Here is a 23,216-nt window from a genome sequence, read left to right as displayed (position 1 = left end):
TCAAATTTGAATACATTTGTATTATTTATTGGCTGTATTAAATATATTATCTATTTGATAGTTACAATTTAGTAATACAATGCATGGCAGCTTTAACATACATTTGAGATACCTCAAAAATGACAATACAAGAAAACTGAAGATACCTAAAATATATTAATGCCACGAGGGTAGATCCTTCTGGAATGGACAACAGCTGATGGAAAATCCATATTGCAGTATAAATGCCATATATTTTCTGGAAATATGAGCATTTTGTGGCAATTACAAAAGGATTTGATTTCAGTTTTTAGCAGTCGTGACTTGTTAGTATTTACTCTGCGATCCTAATTTCTCTTTTAAACGATCAGGACTATTATTGCCAAATAAAATTCTACAAGGTGGTTCTAAGGAGTTAAGAAAGAACCCTTTGGCAATGGAGATTTGCTGCAGGCAGTTTATCTGCTAAAGGGAGACTATGAGGAAAATAAAGACAGATTGTAAACTCTTCTGCAAACTAAAGACTAACATCTGTATAAAACTCTTTCTGACACTGGAGGGAGAGATTTCTATGATATAATAAATGATTAACTTAAAGTTCTGCTACAAGTAGAACAATACATTCAAACATACATTTTTTTCTTTCCAGGACTTTTAATCAGAATAAATAGAGTACAAAAATGAAGAGTACGTTTCGAAAAGATTAATTTCAGATTGCACCATCAATCTACTGTGAAGAGGATTAAATGATACTAGGTCATAATTTAGGTTTTCCACATCTGAAATACAACACAATGCCTCAAACTCTAACACAACGTTATTCCTCAACTGCTGTAGGAGAAAGACCCTTAAAGTGATTAATTAATTACTGGAAACACATCGCCTGTAGCTCTGTCACATCCACCCTCCCACCTACAAGTGCATCGCTCTGACGGCCAAAGTGGAGCCACAGACTTTGCAAAATACCCTAGATCTACTGTTCTGTGGCATGTTCCAAACACTGTTGGCAAGACCCATCCTGAAACATTGGAAATTTGTGAGTTCCAGCTTTCAAAATCTTTGATCTAACGGAGCCAGGAGCTGCCAGGCTCCTCCTCAGGGATTCACAAGCAGATTTGACAACAGTCAAATGTAGTGCACAGTGTCCACATAAATATCCCCCAGCCAACCAGGACGAGTTTCAGACAAGTTCATAGCAGGCTGAACATTCCCAACAGGAAAACCATGGAATGTGAAGCTGCTACCACTGGGATAGCAAGTTTAAAACATTGTATAAACGTTATCTAAAAAGAGTTCTCTCACTTACAATTTGCTTGTTGGGATTAAGTTAGAAGGGCACCCAAAGCAGGCTGAACTTTTTATTTTTTAGGTTAATAATAGTAAAAAAACATTTGCTCAGTTTGAGCCAAATAGTGTAACATTTATCATAAATGCACTCTTTCTCCTTAAAGACAACTCCTGTGCTGTTCTGAGCACGCTGCACAGGGAATTACTTTTCTCTCAGGCACTGAGAGTGAAATGTGGATTGGGCCAAAGCTGCTCAGGACAGCAGGAACATTCCGGGCAGAGCCTTTCCTGGGCATCCCGGCCGAGCGCCACGTCCTGCTGGCATTGGTTTGGATTAAAACCCTAAAAACCCCTGGCACCCTCTACTCCAACACTTGAAATGATTATTACTGAATCCCAAGTATTAAAATAACTGTAAAGTAGTAATATCACTAAGTCAATATTCTGCTTTCCTTCTACAGTCTAGTAAATGTGGTATGCTCTAGCAGGCTCTGCAGTTCTGCTCTAAGCTCAAGCACTTGTGCTGCTGGATTTCATGGATATCAAACTACAGCGAAACCTGATGGAACAGCCATCGCCTCCCGCTGCTCTGGTGGGGCTGGGAAAGGACTGTTCTAGCAATGCCTTCCCTCTCCAACTGGCTGGGGTGGGGAGAGAGGAGGAGTGTGCACATCTCCCCCAGTGTGCACCGTAAGGCAGCTGATTGCTGTTCTCTAACAGCTCACCCTGATTGCAGAGGCCCCAGGATCACCCTTTCTACAGGAAATCTGTGTCCAGCATTTGGAAAGGATCTGCCGGGCCAGCCTCGCCGGCAGCCAGCAGCAGGAGCGGGAACGCACGGAGCGAGGGGTTCCCAGCTAGGATTTCATTCCAACTACCCATAAATACCCCAGAGAGCTCTGTACAGGCAGCTGAGCAGGGCCAGCTCTGCCCTACTTGATGACGAAGTACTGGATGACCACGGCGAAGAGGATGGCGACCACGGCGAAGCCGCAGAGCAGGGCGATGGCGATGACGCGCTCCTCGTGCAGCCGCTTGCCGCTCTGCACCAGCTCGGCGCTGGGCTGGGCTCCGGCGGGGCTTGGCTCCCGGCGCTGGCAGCAGAACACCGTGCTGGGGCTGTAGGGGCCGTAGAGCTCCGGGCAGCCCGGCAGGTCGTGGCACTGGCGGCCGGCGCAGACGCGCGCGCGGTACTCACAGTTCGTCTGCGCGGCCGGCAGCCGGAACCATGGCTCCGAGCCCTTGTACACCTGGAGGGAGGAGACAGGAACACTGCAGTCTGGAGCACCTCAGCTGCAGCACCTGCTACTGCCTGGGCTGCCCCAGGGGTGTGTGCAGTGCTGGCACAGCCTGGAGTCGCCCTCCTCTACCCAACTTCATCAAATCGCAGCTTAACTTTCTCCACAATTCACGATTCATTTTAGTTTCTGGCTGTGCCCCATGCTGACACCTCACTTGGGCTGTGAGGCTCAGAAAGGAGAAAAATAAAACCATCCTGCATTTTCTTCCTTAAAACTACTCCACCAGTGTGGACTGTCTGATTAACAGAGGCAGAGGTACCACACACCAGCAGATTTAAGAATCAGAAGCCAAAGAACTGTTGGGAGAACAGGACAAACCAGTGCTCATCCCTGTCACATCACCAAACAGAATTTCAACCTTTAAACCATGGAATCACACATAGTTTGAGTTGAAGGGACCTCGAAGTCCATCTCATTTCACCATGGGCAGGTACACTTTTCACAAGAAATACCCACATATTTTTTTTGTAAGAATTTTTCCGAGTAAAAACCCCTCACATTCCTGATACTACATAAAAGTTACCTGATCAAACTCTCTGCCAGCAGCAAGCTGAAGGATGTAAACAATGGAATCTCCTTTCATCGGCTGTAGAGGCTCCCATGTGATTTCAAAAGTGTTTTCTTCCAGCTGAGTTGCTTTGGGTGCTGGAAAATAAAGTGATTTGTTGGTGTTTCAGAAAAAGACCAATGGTCTCTACAAATGTACAACTGTCCTGCTTAGAGGCAACTCATTCCAGTAACTAAGCAATTAAAATTTGTTTCTTTCCTTTTCTTCTATTTGATGACATGAGCTTAAAAAAATGATCACTGTGTTATGTGTAGGTTGCACTTGCTGGTCTTTTTGAGCTGCCAGGATAACCCCCTGGTGTCTGATGTTTGTAGAGAGGAGCAGCACATTCACATCACTACAGAAACCAGCACTTCTGTCCATGTGCACAGCTGGAATTATGTTCTAACCATGGTTCAGTCAATTAATTTTCCTGCAGGCACTCAGCACTCTGCCCTTCACAATGACTTTAATGACAACCTTTAATGCCCATGTTAAGTGAAGATCAGAGGAATTAACTGTGCCCTCATTTGCCTACACACTTGTAGTTTTAACTTCAATGGATAACCCTGCAAAATGCCTTTCCAGCTGAGAAAAGGTAGGAATGCTCAGTTCAGGGGTGCAAGACCTGCAGTGCAGGATGTGGTAGCACCAGAAGAGCCCTTTTCACACCCAAAGCCCCTCAGAGCGAGTTTGTCTCTGTCCTGCAAAGACTGTCTGAGGGTCAGGTTGGAGGATTCAATCCTACCCATCAGTGGCTTGCAGCAGTCCCAGGGCAGTGCCAGCTCACCTTTGAGAGGTGCAGGTGGAGACTTGGTGGTGGTGAAAGCACAGACCTCGGAGAAGGCTCCTTCACCTGCGTCGTTGTACGCCTGGATGCGGAAATGGTACGTCGTGGATTCGCTGAGCCTCTGCACCTTGTAGGTGTGACAGGGACCATTGTAGACTGTCACAAACCTGGGGACACAGAACACACAGTCACCCAGCAATCACCAATGGGTAGGGCAGTATCAGACCTGAAACACTAGGATTTGACTTAAGGACAAAGAAGTGATGCTGCATTCCTGCTGTCCCAGGCTTCTCCCCTGCCCTGCCGGGCATCCCACAGAGGCTGTAAGGCCCAACTCCAGGTCTGAATCAAGAGAACAGCCCTTGAATATCCAGAATAAACTGAAATTTCCAGTTAAAGAACAGCTGGTCACCCCCTGTTTCTTATATGCAGACTTGACTTTATTTTAGAATGTCCCAAAAATAACCCTGCAAACAAAAGATGATGGTATTTATTATTTGAATAGTAAATAGTACTTACTGTTTACAAGCACCAGAAGTGCAAGGTATTGATAGCATTTCTGGTTGAAAGATGGGATGTAAAACTGCAAACTAAGGGGCAAACTTTGGCATGCCCAAATGACTCAGTGGTGCAAACAGAAAGGAGAATGACATAAAATACCTTAAAAGCTTGACATGAAGTGGGAAAAACACAAGATCCTTAATGGTCTGCTGGTCTCACCTGCCAAACCTGTCCTCCATCTGCAGGTTGAACTGTGTAGGGTTGGGAATCAGAGCTCTGCTGGGCCCTTCTCCCCATTTCAGTTTAAGGCTCTGGTAGCTGAAGACCACACATTCCAGGTGGGGAGGGTCAGGAGGTAGTGGTTTGGTTTTGGCTTTCATGGAATGACTGAAAGGACCGACTCCAAAGCTGTTGATGGCCTGTATCCTGATCCTGGGAATGGGAGAGACCATGGTCAGGAAAAGTGCTGGGTAACGAAGCAAGAGTTCAAACGTGTACAGAATATAATTCCAAACAGTAAAAATATTAAGATGCAGTTAGAAATTAAATGTGAACTCAGCTCTAACCAAGACTGAGGTCACAGGAACACCTGCTCTGCTCTTACCGGTCCACCCATCCTTTTTTGGCCACACACCTCCGCATCCCAACAAAAAATTCTAAACCCAGAAACCTTAAAAGTCTTGGCTTTGAGACAGAATGGGGACCTTAACACCACCCACGATCTCACTCCTGTAAATGTCATGGTTTGAGTCTGGATATGACAATTTTAGGAGGGTTTTTTTAAATTTTATTATAGGGTGAATGACGCAGTCTGTAAGCCGAATGAAAGATTGCTCTAAAAATCTAAAGCACAACCTCAAAGGATTTTTAAATCCTACAAATGTGGTTTCAGAATAATTCTTACCTGTACAGAGTGTCAGGCAGCAGATTCTCAAGGACATGGGTTGTGTTTCTCCCCACAGTGACCAGCTGCTTTTCCCCATACTCGATGTTGTACCCTGTGATCTCTGCCCCGTGGCAGCAGGGCTCTTCCCACTGGATTGCAAGGCACGTGGAGAAAGGAGGGGAAATTTCCATCTGATCCTCTTCAAGTAAGTGGAGCACGGCCACGGCTGCGGGCACCGAAGGGGGCGTGGTCACCACGCCCGTGTCCCCAAACAGCCCCACCCCAGCCACGTTCACAGCCTGAAAGACACCACAGGGGAGTTACCAAATCCCTGTTTTCCACTCAGGGAATCACATCTCTCACAGCCTTCCGTGTGTTCTTAAAACCAGCATGGAAGAGAATGGAAAATGCCCTGAATAAAAGGCAAGCAAGGCAAGGCATCTGGTATTTCACAGCACTTTGGATCTAAACTCTTCCAGATACAGGGAATTAGGAGGGGCTGGGGGAAGAAGGGGAAGTGTTTTTCCCAGTTACCTTCTCTACTGCAAGAGCAGGTGACAGCACATGACTTTATTCCTCTCTAGCTGGAGTTTCTCCCCAAACTGCAAGTGCCCAGTGGCACCACAAGGCTTTTCCTACCTGTACTCTGCAGTAATAGGTGGTTGCAGGTGTGAGCCCCTTGACCTCATAGCTCTGGCAGGGGCCAGTGTAGATGATGTGCATGGATCCCTCCACCTGGCCCCAGTCCAGCCTGTACTCCGTGATTTCTGCTCCGTTGCACGCTGGGCTCTGTGGGGTGGAGGGAGAAATTCTGCTCAGCTCTTGCCCTTACACACAAATGGCACCCAGGGGGAGCTCTGTTACACTGAGACACCGGGTGAGAATCACAGAAAAGGTTGGAAAAGACCTCCAAGATCATCAAATCCAACATTTTAACTGGAAGCACTGGGGTTTTAATTTAATTTGGAAGCACTGGGGTTGAAAGCTGAGGTCTGTTCCAAGGGATTTAAAGTTAAAAGGTGACACGTGGCTATAACATCACCACAGTTCACACTAGAATTTTGACTGACTTACAGTCTCTTGCCACTTAGAAGAATTAATTCACTATACACTACCACACCATGAGGAGGATTAAATGTCACCCAATTTTCCATTTAAGACTACAGTTAATAACTCACAAAGTTTACAAACCCGAAGTAGATATCTATAAAGACATGGACTTAAAATATTCCACCTCTACACATATTTCTCTCATTTCTGTGTACCTTAAATGTGTCACTAGAATTCTAAAAGCCAAACACTAATTTGGGTGGTACTGGAAGCCATCAACACCTACCTCCCACGAAACCACAGCACAAGTTGCACTTTTGCAGGTTATCAGGGGTTTGCAGCACTGCTCAGGGGGTCCTGGAGCAGTGGAAAGCTCTGCCTTCTCAGAGTGGGGGCCAAACTGCAGGAAAACACAACTGCATGAACAGAGCAACAGCACCAGGGGAAAAACTCATGTGCAAGTGAAACAAACAAACTATTTTTAACTTGACAGGGAAATAAACAGCAGAGCTCAGGGCTCAGTTTCAGATTCCTTGCAGGTACTTGAAGCTGGCCCCGTTCCCACAGGATATGTGAGATCCTCCCACTGCCAGGGTTGTGTAACTCCTCCCACCCCCAGCCAGGATCTGCCTTCCCGAAGCAGCTGGGGACTGTCTCACAAAGACTTTTACGCAACCAACGTTTATCCCTCCCTTCTCCCAGCCTGCCATGATTAGCACACACCTCTCTGCACACAGTGCTGTTCCCACCCCACCATCTGCAGAGCCTGAGCTCAGGACAACATCCACCATTTCCAAAGGCACAAACATCGAGGGGTTCACCCAACAGAGGCTACAAAGCACCCTCAGCCTCCTCCAACAGCACCATCACTCCTGTCCCTTGTGTAAAAGCAGTGAGATGAGGTGAGTGCAGTGGTTACCCCGACTTTATTCCCTGCCCGGAGCCAGAAGCAGTAGGTTCTCCCTGGGAGCAGGTTGGTCACTCCAAACTCAGTTGCTGGGCCCTGGTAAAGCACTCTGCGCTCGTCCTGCTCCGAGCTGGCCATCTCCAGGAGATACTCTGTGATCTCAGAGCCTCCATCCACAGCTGGGGGGCCTGGGAAACAAAGAGATTGGATTTTCCTATTAGTTTCTGAATTCCATAAGTCAGTAACACGCTCTTGTAATGTATTTGAGTAGAAACACTTCATGAAGCTTGCTTTTCCCCCCTAGACACTGCTAGTTAGTTTAACATGGTTTTCATCAGTTTTTTTTTTTCCATTTATTTTCCCTGGTTTTCTTCACAAAAGAAAGTAATTTTTCTTCATCTTCAATAATTTTTGCTTCTCTCCTTTGCTGTGATAACAGTCAGAAGAAAAGAGGTGATTTTAAATTGCTAGGTATCAGTCAGGAAGCTTTCTCATTGGAATATATTTATGTCTGCTTAAGTCTCACTGTATCAGAGGTGGAGAGAGGCTCTGGTCATCTTAAAAAAGCCCCACAAAACAACCTAAAAAACCCCCACCCCAAACCCAAAAAAACCAACTAAGGCCATGGACAGCATCTCTATATTTTCATTTTTACTTTTTTTCCCCCCTGAAGATTTTTGATTTAGATGACTGAAATCAGAGCAGTGTTTTGCTCAACCTCTGGTGCTTACCCCACTGCAAAGTGATTTCCTTGGGCTTGGCTTTGCCCACCAGGGCTGGGGCATGACATGGCCCAGGAGGAACAGCCGCCGTCGTGACAGTCATGACATCAGAAGCCTGGCAGGAGAAAGGCAGAGCACAAAAATAAAGCATTTTGCTACAACGTGACCAGAACTGGTTTCCAGAAGCACCTTTCCTCTCCTGTTGCTCACCTGGCTCTCCCCACCTTTACTGGCACAGGACACTCGCAGTCTGTAGGAGGTGCCAGGCTTGAGGTGGTCACAGATGTGTTCCCTCTGGGCTCCACTGTAAAGGGGCTCCCACCTCCCTCCTGAGGGAAGGAAAAGCACTTTACACTTCAAAACTTTTCTAGAAACCCACCTGGAAATTCTCACACATAGTTATTAAGGCAGCCAAGCCGCAGAGTCAATTTGAAATGATTAATTATGAAGAGAACATGTACAACAATTGTGTGGGAAATCACAAGGGACTGCTGGAGTAAAGGATCATTTAGGTTGGAAAAGATCTCCAAAATCAAAGCCTAAACCATGTCCCACATCTAAATGTGAATTAAATACCTCCAGGGATGGAGACTCAGGACTGCATTAGTACCCAAAGGTGATTCCTTACCAACTGATGCCTCGGAGATTTCCAAAAAGTATTTAGAAATGTCTGATCCTCCATTATCTTTGGGGGGTTCTGAAAGAAATCAACATCCTAAATTACAGGAGATTTAATACCAAGCCATTTCTTAGTTCCAGAGAACATATTCATATTAATTCAAATAGAAAAGCCAACCAGCCAACAGAAACCAGTGTACGTAATTTTTCACAGTTTATTTTTCAGAGCCATTTTTCTCCTATTAGTTATCACGATTATGTCAGGAAGTGTAACTGGGAAAACACGCCCAATTTCAGGGAGTGAACATGAGAATTATTTAAGCATCACAGTAAACCAATAGTTGTATTAGGATGGCAGTTACTGTTTCCCTAAAATGTATGAATGCCATTTTGGTACTACAGCCCCAAAGTAAACCATTTCTGGGTAATGTTGAGTATTTCTCCTACAATAACAGTATCTGTAGATTAATAATTAGCTGGAGTTTCCTTTCATTTAATCTGAGAAAGGCTGTCCCCAGCCCAGCAGCACTGGAACACCCCAAGGCACCTACCCCATGTAACTCTCACACTGTGGGGATGGATCTTGCCCTTTACAACAGGTTTGCTGGGGGCTCCAGGTCTGTCAGGTTTGGTGCTGTGCTCCACCACCTCACTGGGGCTGCTTTTTCCTTCACTGTTGTAGGCAAAGAGCTGTTGGAGAAGTGAACAGAATAGAGAATAAATGGTTTACTTATGAACAATAATATATGTTGAGAATATATGAGGACAAATATGCTGATGATTAAAAAAAATCTTCTATTAAAAAACCAACAAAAATAAAGATAACCATTTAAACCAAAATTAGCCAGTGCAAAAAATCTGATTTGTATTATTACTTCACCAAAACCTGCTCTAACAACAGGTAATTGGTGGGACAGCAGGTCAATTCCTGCTGTCTCCACACAAAATGTCTGAGCTGTAGGAAAATGCCAAAGCACGGGAAAACTATGGTACAAACCCTGAACTTATAGGATGTGCTCCTCCTCAGGTTTCTTAAAGTGCATGAGAGCTCATCTCCATTGTACTGGGGCTGGAATCCATAGCCCTGGGAAGAAGGGAAAATAAGGATAAACACAGTCACTCATTTTTTAAGGTAAAACAAAACCTAGAGCAGGTCAACCCCATTATTTTTTTCACTTGAACTTCACCTCTGTGTTATGAACTTTATGTAATATTTTATCTCTGCCACGAATTCCATGCAATACTTCGTGTCATGAATTGCATGCAATACTTGATCTCTCATCATAAATTCCATGCAATATTTGATCTCTGCTGCATGAATTCCATGCAATGCTTTATCCCTCTGTCACAAACTCCATGCAATACTTTCCAACCATTTATTTGAAGGCAAAACAAAGTTCATTTTTATTTCAGCACTACGAAGGACGTTTCCACCCAAAGCCCAGCACTTACAGAACCTTCCTCCTCCATGTCCAGGCTGTAGGTTAGGGAGTCATCCGAGGCCACTCCTGCAGGAGGGCTCCATCCCAGGGCCATCCAGGTCACTCCCACTTCCAGCAGCACCGGTGGTGCAGGGGCTGGTGGCACCACCCCGGCTGTGCTGAATGTCACCGTCTCACTGAACCCACTGGGGGGAGATGTGGAACAAGGGTGAGCAGCAGCTGATGGAAACCAGGGGGAAAGCCAGCATTTGTTATCCCCTCTGGGTTACCTCATTCCAATGTCGTTTTTAGCAGCCAGTCTCAGGGAGTATCTCGTGGAGGGAGTGAGCCTGGTGAGCTTGTACTGCTTCAGGTGGCCGTAGTAACACTCCTTGAAGGGGCCATTCTTCCCCTGGAAAAAAGGGACATCCAGAGTCATTCCCTGACCCCTGGCAAGGCCACCCTCTTCACATCTTCCTCAATCCCAGACTGGTTTGGGTTGGGAGAGATCTTAAAGCTCATCTCGCTCCATGGGCAGGGACACCTACCATGAGAAATGTCATTTCATTCATTTAACAGTAATTTAAAAATACATTCCTGAGCCTCAAGAATGCCAAATCTAATGTATCACAGCCATCCTGAGTCTGCTGATGGTCACCCTCAGCAGTCTGGGAAATAAACCATATTTGGACTGAGATAGCTGATTACTTTTGGTACTGTAGATTTGATAAAATGGTGATAAACCACCGCAGCTGAAAACAAAACAAAACACATTTTGGAAGAAAACACATTTATCCCTTTGCAATACATCTCAGCAAATGCTCAAGAGCTGAGGGAGATTTGTGACACTTCCCAAAGATGCCAAATGCTCATCCATTTGAAGAGAACACAGGAATTAATGATGCTCTGGGTGACAAATGAGGCAGTTTTACACTGTCCCCTCACACTGATCATTTGTCCCTTTAAAATTGTCAGGACAGTTGCACTCAAAATAGCTGCTGTACCTAAGCAAAGAGTATTTTTAAGTATAATTGCTCTACAGATGTCATTATGATTTTTTTTTTTTGTACTAGAAAAGGTCTTACCTCATCCCATTCTAAAAGAAAATTCGTTATTTTGGAACCATTGTCATTTGAGGACTGAAAATAAAAAAACAATGAAAAAAAAGAGTTAAAATCAAGTGGTTGTACTTTTATAAATATTTTTACACATTGAATATTGTAAACTCCAACTGCCTTTTAAAACAAGGCTCTGGGCTGCTGTGATACTTTTAGTTCTGACTGTTTAGAATATGAATTTATGACTAGTTTTATTTTATAAAAAAGCAAATGATATTATTTTCCTCATGCCTTGCACTATGTGCTCACCCCCCATCTGAGCAATCTAAGGGTTCACACAAGCAATACTTGACACATAAATTTGGAACGTCTTCATTTTCTAAGCACAAATTCTACAAATAATTTCACTAAAGTCATTTAGCTGGAACCATTTTTCAGCATAATCATAAGAAAAACATGAAAAACCAAGAAACACAGCTACCTACAAGTCCTCACAGATACTGTTATATTCAAAAGTCAGATTAAAAATGAAAATCCACAAAGCCATTCAAAGAAATTTAGTTTGAACAGGTCAGAATTAACTAGAAGAACATAAAGTCATATCTGTTTATCATCCAGGACCTGAAGCAAAGATATAAATGCTCCATTTTTTCCTCTCTGCCAGCTCAGAAGAGCCCTGCTACCAACTCTGTCACAATAAAGCTTCAGGCAAAAAACTCAGCAAACATTGAAAGAAAGAGAAAGGAAATAATAATTTAATTATCAATCTTCACTCAGCAACTTAAAAGGCAACACCTCCAGTACACATTAAATTACTGACAAAGCTAATTCAAATATACTGCACAGGAATCCAGCAGAGTGCTCTGCTCACCTTCACTTAGCCCCAGGTTTGGTTCTTACCTTCCACTGCAAGCTCAGGCTGTTTTTGGTTCTGTTAATTAATTTTGGGGCAGCTGGACAGTCTGGCTCACAGCTCTCTGTAGTGAAGCTCACCAGTTCTGAAATGGTTTCTTTGATGGAGCTGCTGGTTGCTGAAACTCTAAACAAAGGGTAATTAATGAGGTGGCTGTTGCATTGGCACCTGGAAATTTAAGGGAAGAGCTGGCAGCTTCAGGAATTGAATCCCAAGCAGTGGCTGCAGGGTGTGCACTCAGAACAGTGCTGGGGTCACACAGGTTCACTGCTGACCCCAACTTCCCCCATTTCTCATCCTTCATTTGCTCTGCAATTACTCTCTGTCCCAGTGGAGATATTTTAGTGCTGAAATACATGGGGGATACAGAATGAAAACTATGGCAGGTGTCCCCAGATGGTAACAGGATACCTGGCTGGAAAGGAGCCTTTTGCTAAAAACACCTTCAAATTCAAGTACAGCCAACACTTGTGCAAGAGTATGGCTAAGTCATAAAATCACATTTTTCAGAGTAATTGTTTAATGTCTACAACAGTCTTGCCCCTTTCTGTGGAAACCACACACACTGTGCAGGTGGAGCTGTGCCCAGCATTTCCCACACCCACAGCTCTTCCACAGCTTCAGAGCAGGAAATTTCCAGGATCCAGGTCCAGGAAACCTGTAATCTCATCTGCTCCTGTGCCCCAGCACTGAGTCTGACCCTCCCCAGTGTTCCCCAGGTGTGTTGAACCAGCTGCTCCCTCCCTGGTCAGCCCAACACCTCCAGTCAGGATTTATTCACTCCTGAACATCTCATCCCACTTCCCATTCCAGCCTGTTCCCACTCCCCTGCTGGCACTGCTGCAGGTCAGACAAGAAACTCTGCAAATCAAGCTGACAAGTCAGCCTTTCAGATCCAATTTTAAGGCTAAATTATTTCATTTGCCACTGACTTCAGCCTACAACAATCTACAGAGTGCTGCTCTAAAACAAGACCAACAGGGAATAATTTAAAGTTTGTAATTGAGAAACATGAGGAGAGAGAGAAGGTGGTAGGGAAGAAAATGAGGTGGTGTTTTAATGAAATTAAAAGAGAAATGGGAATTCAGATAGCAAAACCAGTGTCCACAGCATGGTGTTTTTTCAGAGTATTCCTTAACTGTTTGTATCACACCTTTTCCATGAAGCCACAACAATCCTGTAATTCCCACATCCACCAAAGCTTTATTTCCTTCCCAGCAGCATACCTGGCATGATAATCAGTGGCTGGTCTGAGATCAGGAAGTGTAATTGATAATTCTTCCCCACTGTGAAAAGGCAAAAACAAACAGAAAGCAGAGTTACAGCTCTTCCCTAAACCTCAGGGCTCAAAGCTCATTGAAAAGCAAAACCACGTAGTGCATATTTAAGTTTCCCACTGTCCACGTAACTCTTTAGTGACATTACTTAAAATTTATTTCATGTGAAGTAGGAAGGTCTGCAAGTCAACAAACAGCTCCTGATAGAGAGATTGCTGATTGGTTAATGGTTTAAACATTGTGCTTAAAGGAAGAAACTAAACTTACACATAGACAGATTTAAATTTTCCATTTTTACCACTGTTGGATATTGCTACTTCAAATGTAAATGCTGCTGGACTATGACTATGGCTCTCTCCATTCTGTGAACTAACTGGGAGATTCCAGGACAGAACGGCTGATCTTGCTTGTATATCAGAAACCTATTAAAAGCATAAATAATGCAAGTAAGTTTGCTTTCTGCAAGAAAAGGTTAATTAGTCAATAACATGGCGTCGCTAATTGGCCTAGGAAGCTCCTCACTGGAGGAATTCTTTACCTTTGGAGTGGGAATATAGAGGCATTCTTGGGATTGCAATGATTTCCTCTTTTCATTTCTAAAGGCTTTCCCTTCCAACACCAAACCAACACCACACTGGGGCAGGAAGAGAAAATTCCTCTATCAACGTTTCCATCAGTCACTTGGAGCAAATGTTCAGATGGGGAGTCTTGGGCACTGACCCCAGATCAGGATTTTCTGATCTCATTTTCTGACAGCTCCCTCACAACACTCAACCACTGATCCAAAGGACAGCAACAGCCTCTGATTTTAAGACTCAGAATTTCTTGTCTGATTTTTTTTTTTTTGCTGCTTAATTCCCACACTCCAAATTCTCTCTGACCAAGGCAACACAGCCCTGTGGTAGCTTTAAGTACAGATGTCAGAAGCAGCAAGGAAAAAGTACTGAAGGATCAAAAAACCCCTCAAATGCTGGTGCAAAGGAACACAACCCCTGTTTGCTGTGTGGATAATGCAGAGAAGAGCTCATTAAACATGCTCAAAATCAAAAAGAGACATTTCAATTAATCTCAGCAGACTCCACCTTCCTAAATAAGTCTAGAAATACTCAAATATTTCCTCCAGTTTCTGAATATAACATAAAGGAGGATCTATTTGTGTAAATCTTATCTTCAATATTCCTAAATCCTCTCTGCTGAGCAAAGGATGGTTCCAAGAGTGGACAAACTTCCAATAGTTTAGCAAGCCCATGGTTTGCAAGGTAAAGCCCTCACATACCCTGGAAAACTACAACAGTGGAACATTCTGGGATTACAGACTGGCAAACTGAGAAACAGTGAATTTCCAGCATGGCTGCCCTTTCCCAGCTATAAATTCTGACAACTAAACTGTATTTATTTCCTCTATTAAAAAATAGACCATAAAGAACAAAAAAAATAAAAACCAGGGACTCATAAACCACAAGTTATTTTATAGGAAGTATAGGCCCAGAAAATAATGGGATTTTAAGGATAATACTTACGACTGGCTTGCCAATGCTCAAGTGAATATCACATTTCTTGGATTCTGTGTCAGATTCTGCAATTTAAACACAAACCAGATTATCCCAAAGCCTGAGAGCAGCCCAGGCTGTTACCAAAAGGCCACCACGAGATGGAGTTGGCCTCATTAGGACTTGAACAATGGTTCTTATTGTGCGAAGTTCATTTCCCCTGTTTGTTTTGGCTGCTTGAAGGGCAGAAACACCAACTATCCAAAACTAACAGTGTTACAAAAACCCTTTTAGTACATCCTGCACAAAGGGGATCTTTTCCTAATGGAGCAGAAATAGGTTTTCTTTGACAACACAAAAACATTCCTCCGAAAATGAAAGGTGTTAAAAAAAATGACAATAAGATCTTATCTCTGTTTTATGTGTTTTCCTGGAATTTCTATGGCAAAACACTCCCAGTTTGGAAGAAGCCTGACACTGTCTCAAACTAAAGCAAAGACAATGACACTGCACAAGGTTTCCAGTAGCCACAAGGTATTAAAAAGCTGAAATTAGAACTAATTAAACAGCAGCCTTTACAACTGCTCAAATCTTCCTATTTCTTGAAGGTTTAAATAACTCCCAGTTAACCAAAAAGTACCACAAACAGTGAGACCAAAAACCCACAGGTCATCCTCACTGGGAATATTCATCAGTCCTGGGTCAGAAATGGCAGGGAAGTAAAAAGGTTTAAAATTAAATCTTCCTGAAGACCTTATTTGATAAATACCAATTTAAAGAAGTTGGTATTCCTACTATTTCTAGAGACAAAAAAAAAAAAATCTAACCATAATAGATTTCAGGCTTTCTCTAATCCCGAACAGCCAAAGAAATTTATAAATTCAACTTTTTCAGAACCTATTTTGCAATGAACTTATCGAAAATAAGAAAATAATTGAGATTTCCCCTGTCCATGCCACTTACCTCCCATCTCTGCCTCTGGACTGCCCTTTGTTTTTCCTATCTGCTTCTGCTTTAGTGCTCCAACTGCCCCTTGCTGTCCCTTTCCATTCCCATTGGGAATTGTGGCATTGGAAGAATTAAGGACTTTATGTGGTGAGGAGGGAGGGCTGTTCAGTTTATTGTTGGTGTGACCACTGGCTTGTCTGTCCTTTAGTCTCTTCTTGAGGTGTTCCTGCATTTTGAGGCTCCTCTCGTCCCTCTGGATGAAGTTTGTCCTTCCATGGGAACGAGGTTCTGCAAAGAAAGGAGAAATTACTTCATTATTCTGTATTATTCATTTGACATCTGAAACTACAAGCTGGAAAAATCACTAAAACCAGAGCCCCTGGAACCTCCCTGTGCTCTGTCAGTCTGGAAGGGCAGGGATTTTGGAGTTTGGGAATTTTTTGTGCCTTTCTCCTGTCAGCTGCTCCAGATCGTGCTTTACAGCTGCCTTTCTTCCCTGCTACAGCCACATCTGAACTCAGAGGGCAGGGTAGGGAAAGGCAGAAGCCACTAGTGTGGGATTTAAAGTAGTGATGCATGGAAAACACAACATTTATCAGGTGCTGCTTTGGCACAATTCCTTGCAACCAGGATTTAAGCTTCATACAAGCACGTGGTGAGTTTTGATTTTAACTTAGAACATCCACTGATTGTTCTAAGTTAATAACACAGCCCCGTGGCAGTGTGTGGAAGGGGCAGTGCCAGCTGTCCCTGCTGGCTGATTCCCAGGTTTTGGGGCTTTCCCTGGGCGCTCACCTTGCTCCTGGAACACGTGTGGTGGAGGGTGCTGGTGGATGAACTGGGGTGGGAGCTCTCCTGTGCCGGGCACGGCGGGGAACACGGGGTGAGGGGGGGGTGGGAGCAGGGCGTGGGGGTGATGCATGTAGTGGGGCACGTGGGGAGGAGGGGGAGGAGGAGGGGGATGCATGGAAGGATGGAATTCCCCCGAGTGGGGCACCACCACCACTCGCCGAACTCCATTTTCTTCCACCACCTGCCGGGAAGCAGAGAAAGCAACTGTGAGTCCAGAGACAATCCCGTAAAATATTGTACATTTAACAAGCCCTGAAGTGCTGAACAAGCATTGAATCTCATGGTGGTTTGGGTGGGAAAAGACCTTAAACTTCATCTCATCCCATGCCCTGCTGTGGGCAGGGAAAACTCTCCTAGACCAGGCTGCTCCAAGCCCCATCCAGCCTGTCCTGGAAACACTTCCACAGATGGGAATCCACAACCTGCTCCCTCCTGAATCTTTTCACTGCACTTTGGCAGAATCCAGCAGAATTACCCCTGGGCTCTTCCAAACACTGGGAACAGAAAGTTATCACCTCATCTGACAAGAACAGTCCAAGTAATTCAAGCTGCGATTTAAAGCTGGTTTCCAACTTGTCAATCCCTGTCACAACAACCAAGGGAAAACAACCCAACCCTGCTGGTTTCAGGTGACAGCAAACACGGAACAAATAAATGTGGTTTTCAGGCTGAGCAGGTCAGCACTGCCAGGGCTTTGCCCACTGTTTGCACTGAGGGCTCCATTTCACAGGGATCAGAAATTGGCAGGGGGAATCTTTCCTCAAGGTCTGCAGAGCTGAAGGACAGCAGAAACCCAAAAGGCAGCTGTGTGCAAAAAGAAACTGCCTGGGGAACCCCAAAACACACAGTTACAAGCTTCAAACCTACCCAGAACACTCCTGATTTTCAACATTACTACAGCCTGAATCCTCTCTCCACATTTGGTTTTAATTATTTCCCTTTCAAATGCATTAATTTAGAAACAAATCAATCTGGGAACTTTGAGTATCTCTGGTAACAACACGCAGATCTGACCTGCTGTGGCTGAAAAACACCCAGGAGTGGAAAATCCATGGGAGTGCAAAAGTAAAGCTGGGAGAGCCCAGAGCTCTGCTCATTTCCCAGGCACGTCACTGGAATTAGTGTTTGCATCACTAACACCCTCTGCTCCAGCAGTGCTGCTTTGCTGGATTTGCAGGAGATCAGGGCTGGTAAAGAAAGGGGCACTGAAAACTCAGATAAACTTTTATATTAAAATAGAAAACCTGCAGCCAGTTGGGAGTGTTCACATGACCCAGCTTCACCCTGCAAACAGGACTGATGAAAAATAAACACGTGGATCCTGGTCATGGAGCTCAGTCAGTCAATTCAGAGCTGTCCTTGTTACTAAAAGTATCTTTTACTGCTGGGAGTAGGATTAAAGAAATCCTGGAAACCAGATCAAACATCACTCAGTAACAGAAGTGACAGAGCCCACAATAAAGTGAAATAGCTGATAAGTTCAATGGAAAAAATAGCTTTTTTCACAGCTAAAATCATCAATAAATAATGATAAAAATATTATTAAAATTCCCCCAAAAAAACCACACTACAAGAGAAGGATAAACGGATGTACCTGAGAAACGTAACCTGGAGGCACAAAAATCGGCGGCATGGAACCGTTTGGTGACATCATAGGGACATGTGCTGGACCTGGGGAGGACAAGGGGACACTTTTCAACAACCAAGACTTTTCCCACCTAGAGATACCTTTTTCCAAAGGTGAGAGCTCATCCTGGTGCTTGAAATATCAGGAATTGCATCCCATTCTCTGATTATTTGCTTTATTCCAACCATCACACTTTGGCCAACAGTGTCTTTTTCATTGCACAAAAATCAGTATAAATAATTTTAGCTCTTAATTTGTGACAGCTAAAAGCCTGTTGTAATGCAGGTAAATGCAGGTAATGGAGTAAAGCTGATCTGGGAACTTTAAAAAAAATTTAAATAAGAATATATTATTTTTCACGTTAGGCTCAAGGGAAGTATTACTGTAGGGGACTTGATGAGAGCAGAGTGGACACATTTTATACAATATCATTTAAAACAGTGACAAATACTCCAAAAATGGAAATACTGATAAATTCAACTTGACTTACAGGAGATATTCTGCCCTGACTCGGATTTTCTGTCTTTTACCCAGAAGGTAAAAAGGAATTTGCAGGCACTGAGTGGAGCAATAATTCCCCCACCTTCCAGCACAGGGAGGTCCCAGTGCCCATTAAGTTGTTTAGATTATTGTGGATTCAATGCCATATAAATCATGTATTAAGATTCTGGGAGGACACTTATTCAAGGCTCACTGCAAACCCAGCTTTTGGAAATGAAAACCTGCAGGATGCAGGGAATCCTGGCAGCTTCCCAGTGCTGCCTCATTTGTGCTTGGACACAAACTGAAAAATCTGATTTATTCCAGTGCAGAAAACACATCTGACATCACAGAAAAAAACAGTGGGAGTAACTTTAGAACCAAAATATTTGGATTCAGGACTACAGTTTCCCTTTACCTTGAATACACTGAATGTGTCCATCTTCAGTTGTAATTGTAAATGTTTCACCTGGGTTTACCTGGACCAGAATCACCTGCAGGAAACAAAACACAAAAGAGGGGTGGGGGGTGGTGTGAAATTTTAGAAATTCTCTGGGGAAGAAAATCCTATCTCTTCAGAGACAAACAACACAGAGCTTTCGCAACATTGGAGTAAAAATAGAAGATGAGACACTGAGGGGTAAAATGAGAGTATTTCTTCATACTTTGACATAAAATCATTATATTTTTTTCCTCTGGTTACGAGCAGAAATGCTTCACCTGATACACCTGAAATAAAATTTTGATTTCAAGTTCCACGCTGCTTTTTCTGCTTTTACTGAGGCAATAAATGACCTGAGATTCACACTGCATTCCAAGTTTTTCCCACCCCCTATGCCCTGCAGCTCCTGAAATGAAATTTATGCAGAGTTGTCACTTCAGAATATAAGTAAATGTATGACTTCAATGCTAATGAATTTCTTGGAGTAAAGAGAGAGAAATGCTGTTAATTGTTTAAGCAAAACTGACAGTAATGGGCTGGGGATTTGCCAGAGCACAAAAAACAGGAAAAAGATTTGCTGGGGATCCAGCATTCCACAGGCAGGGATTGAACCTCAGGAAAAAGGCAAAACTTTTGAGGACAAAACTCAGGGGCAGGAAAGAGATCCTTTGACAGATTGAGAGCCTCTGAGGGTGGCAGAGGCTGCAATTAACTCCAGTTCTCAGAATCAGCTCAGGAAAGAATCCCCAGGCAGTGCAGCAATGGCAGGGCTGCAGCAGTTGGGAGGCTGGAATTCCAGGAATGCACAGGCAACGTCTCAGAGCAATGACTCACTGTAATTAATGAAGCAAATGCAGTCCCAGCCACCTTCCAACAAGGAAAATTTCCAGGAAGTTTGAGTGTTGCTAAGGAGTGGCTCTGAGCCAAGTCAAGAGTCCAGGAGCTGCCAGTGCTGGCAGGTGTCCTGAGCACCACTCCTGGACTGGTGGCACCAGCACAGCCAAAGCCACAGCTCTGGTTTTAGCCTTTATTCACACATTTTTTGGAACCAGAAACCCTTCCAGAAAAACTCCCAGCTTTAGCTTTAAGTGAAACGAAACTGATGGATTAACTGGAATTGGCCAAACACACAAGTTTGGTTTCTGGAAACAAAACACTGTGCAATAATTAAGATTTAGTCCATCCCTGTCCTCCACAGCACTGGCAGTGAAATAATTAAAAATCCTCTGCATTAATAAAGATCCTAAGTCAAGACTCTATTTAAAAGATTCGATTTAAACTTCAAATGCATCTCCACAACACAACTCTTTTATTTTCCTTTTTTTGTAATCTCCCCTGATCGCAAAGTCTCCTCTAGGTTCTAAAAATGTCACTCACTGTCACCTCCACGTCCCACACACACAGCTCTGGGGACAGGAGCCAATTAGATCTACCTGATCTCTTTTCCTCATGAAACCTGAACCACCTGAGTCACCTCCCAGCTGGGCAGGGCTGAAATTTCACCTTCTAAAGCCAGAACTTCAGAAAAGTCTCAGAGGCTTTACTTATTTCCAGACACGTTCATTGGACTTCCATCTCCAGAGTGTGAGGCAGAAAGGGAAAAGGTTTTTTTCTCTAAAAAAGCATATTTTTCCAAGTTACAACTGAAACACAGACATCTCCTTATCTGCAACAATGACAAATTATAGGATATCTCATTTAAACTTTCAGCATTTATGGTCTGTCAGACCTCAAAGGATGGGAAGAGCTCCCAGTATTTGTAGTACAAAGCATTCAGCTTCTACTGCCAAACACCAAATTCACTTCACATTTACTGACAACTTGAACAGCTTGGGCTTCAAAATTGTTCTGCTGCCACTGTTACCTGTATTTCTAATCCTACCAGGGACTTCTGAGGGGTTGTGTCCAGCAAAGCTCTAAAGTTTCAACAAAACACACTCAGGTTTCAGCACTGCACTGTAATTATTAATGAAGACACTCCAAACCAGGAAGCCAAGGTCTTTCCTTTCATTTTCCTGTAATAGACTTCATCTGCAACCCCTTGCTAATCTTTATTCATAATTTCACAGGAGTTCCAAAACCTTTATTAACCCTCTAATTTTTCCTTTGATTTCTGGAGTTTGCAGCTCCATTTTAAAACCCTCCTTTCCCACCTGTCCATCAGATTAGAGCCAAATTATCTTTTTCCTCTCTCCATTTGCACTTCTGTTTAACTCCTGACATCAAAACTCAGAACCACATCCTTTCCCAGCTTTGCAAACCATGTCAGAGCTGCTTTTTTCTTCATGGAGCCAGGATCCCAGTTGTTCCCAGTGCTCCCAGTTCAGGGCTGACTTGCCTGCTGGATGCTGTCCCCGTTGACCATGTGAGGTAGAAGTGGCACTTCGTTCAGCAGAGGTGTAGCTTCCAGGGGGGGCGGCTGGTCAGCCATCATTTCTTGGGATCACTCATGGACAGCTGCTCACCTCAGCCACCTGCTCCAAGAAAACACAGGGATAAGGTCAGATCCAGCCCTCCCTTCCTTAAATCATTCCCTGTTTGTTTGACAAACTCCCCCTGAGGGTCCCTGCCGACTCAGAATATTCCAAGTGCATCTAAACAGTCCAATATTATCCTGGTTTTCACTTTTAACTCCTTTCATGTAAGGAATAAATATCCTTCCCCCAGAATTCTCCCCTTTAATTATTAGGAATATTCAGCTTACCATGTTGAAACTGGTACCTTAGCACAGCTATCACACAGCAGAGAAATTTACATTTATACACCAATTTATTCCTAAATTTGCACGTCAAATTCCCAAACTGCTTCCCCTCCAGAGCCTAAGTTTTAGGCTAAATAATGCACATGCCACATCACATAGTGATCACCAAAACCCCCCCAACCCATGTAATTTCTTCAACACGTCTGATGCAGCGAAAACAAAAGACAACAAAAAAACCCCACTTTGTCCCCAGATCTTTGACTGAGCACCATGGAGAAATGTGTATGGAAAAGTGCTGCAGAGCTGTGGGCTTCCAGGGAATAAGCTGTAATTAGAGCAAGTCAAAATACACATGATACAAATTAATTATAGTAATTAGAGCAAGTCAAGCTACAAACTCTAAATGGTATGGAATTTTCAGTGTGTAGTTAATCCAGCATCCATAAAAAGCACAAGATAACAGGATACAGGAAATGCTGACACTTCCTTCTCCTTTCCCATTACCTCCCATAAACCAGCAGGCAAAATGTGGTTAGGAGGATCCAATTCCTTAAAAATACAAAGCAAACCACAAAACACTCCCCTAAATCTGTGCATGAACCAACTCAGGCTGCTTGAAAGTGTCAAATCCCTCTTCAGTTCTCCACAAGCAGCATGGAAAGGGCAGTGTTTGGGCAAGAAAAAAGAAGAAAACTGATTAATTCTGTACCTGTGGGGCTGAATTTGCAGCCAACTAGCAACAGTAGGAGAAATATAATATAATTAATATAACTTCTTCTGGTTTTAACTGATTTTGTACAGAAAAATCTGTAATAAAGCTGAGATTACAAAGATTATTCCTGTGTTGACAAGGCAAAGGAGCTGGTGGAATCCACTGATAAAACCCCCATTCCTTCTTTGCAAAAGCATCTCAAAATAAGATATAATCACACAGCCACAAAATGCAGCACAACAAACTCCTCAAGCCTTCCCAAAACCAGCTCCTTTCACAAGGAAATTGTTTTCCAGGCTGCTCCAGCAGCAATTTTAAGAAGCCAAACATCACTGCAAGGTGCAAGGGCTGGACAGGACCTCAAAGATTAAATCTGTATTAGGTTTGGCCTAAATACACTTAATAAATACACTGAACTGCCTCAGCATGGTATTTATTTCCTGAGTAAAATAATCTTTTTGTCAGGTTTAGAACTGCCTCTGCCAAGGACACAAACTTTAACTTTTATTTCCATTTAAAAATCCTTGCCTGGAACTGTAAAATTCAGGCAAAGGTTTCTTCCTCTACACCTCTCCCTTTTTTTTTTTTTTTTTTGAGGCTGGATCTAAGCCTTAAGAGCCAAAATAGGAAATCACTACACACAGGCAAAATGAACATTATTTTACACCTGCATATGAATTTCTTGAATCTCTGAATCTCAAAGAAAA

General features: G+C 43.5%; 1 protein-coding gene across 1 annotated transcript; it reads right to left on the bottom strand.

Moving 5' to 3' along the window:
* Nucleotides 1–22,385, bottom strand: LOC146422297 (fibronectin type-III domain-containing protein 3a-like). The gene is made up of 26 exons (XM_085046649.1): nucleotides 22,367–22,385; nucleotides 21,435–21,556; nucleotides 19,073–19,148; nucleotides 18,142–18,218; nucleotides 16,491–16,728; nucleotides 15,711–15,983; nucleotides 14,778–14,833; nucleotides 13,525–13,679; nucleotides 13,207–13,266; nucleotides 11,968–12,106; nucleotides 11,095–11,148; nucleotides 10,300–10,421; nucleotides 10,041–10,215; nucleotides 9,586–9,672; nucleotides 9,140–9,278; nucleotides 8,599–8,667; nucleotides 8,181–8,299; nucleotides 7,980–8,085; nucleotides 7,261–7,436; nucleotides 6,628–6,741; nucleotides 5,931–6,080; nucleotides 5,310–5,590; nucleotides 4,625–4,837; nucleotides 3,905–4,071; nucleotides 3,091–3,212; nucleotides 1–2,516 (listed from the first exon to the last, which is right to left on the bottom strand). The coding sequence occupies exons 2-26, from the start codon at nucleotides 21,528–21,530 to the stop codon at nucleotides 2,199–2,201; spliced, it is 3,582 nt and encodes a 1,193-aa protein (XP_084902775.1). The 5' UTR covers nucleotides 21,531–21,556; nucleotides 22,367–22,385; the 3' UTR covers nucleotides 1–2,198.
* Nucleotides 22,386–23,216: the final 831 nt, after the last annotated feature.

Source organism: Lichenostomus cassidix, unplaced genomic scaffold (genome assembly GCF_008360975.1).
Source record: "Lichenostomus cassidix isolate B80296 unplaced genomic scaffold, HeHo_3.0 HiC_scaffold_767, whole genome shotgun sequence".
NCBI classification, from domain to species: Eukaryota; Metazoa; Chordata; class Aves; order Passeriformes; family Meliphagidae; genus Lichenostomus; species Lichenostomus cassidix.
Note: the sequence above shows the minus strand (reverse complement) of the source record. Positions and strands in the feature narration are given on the sequence as shown.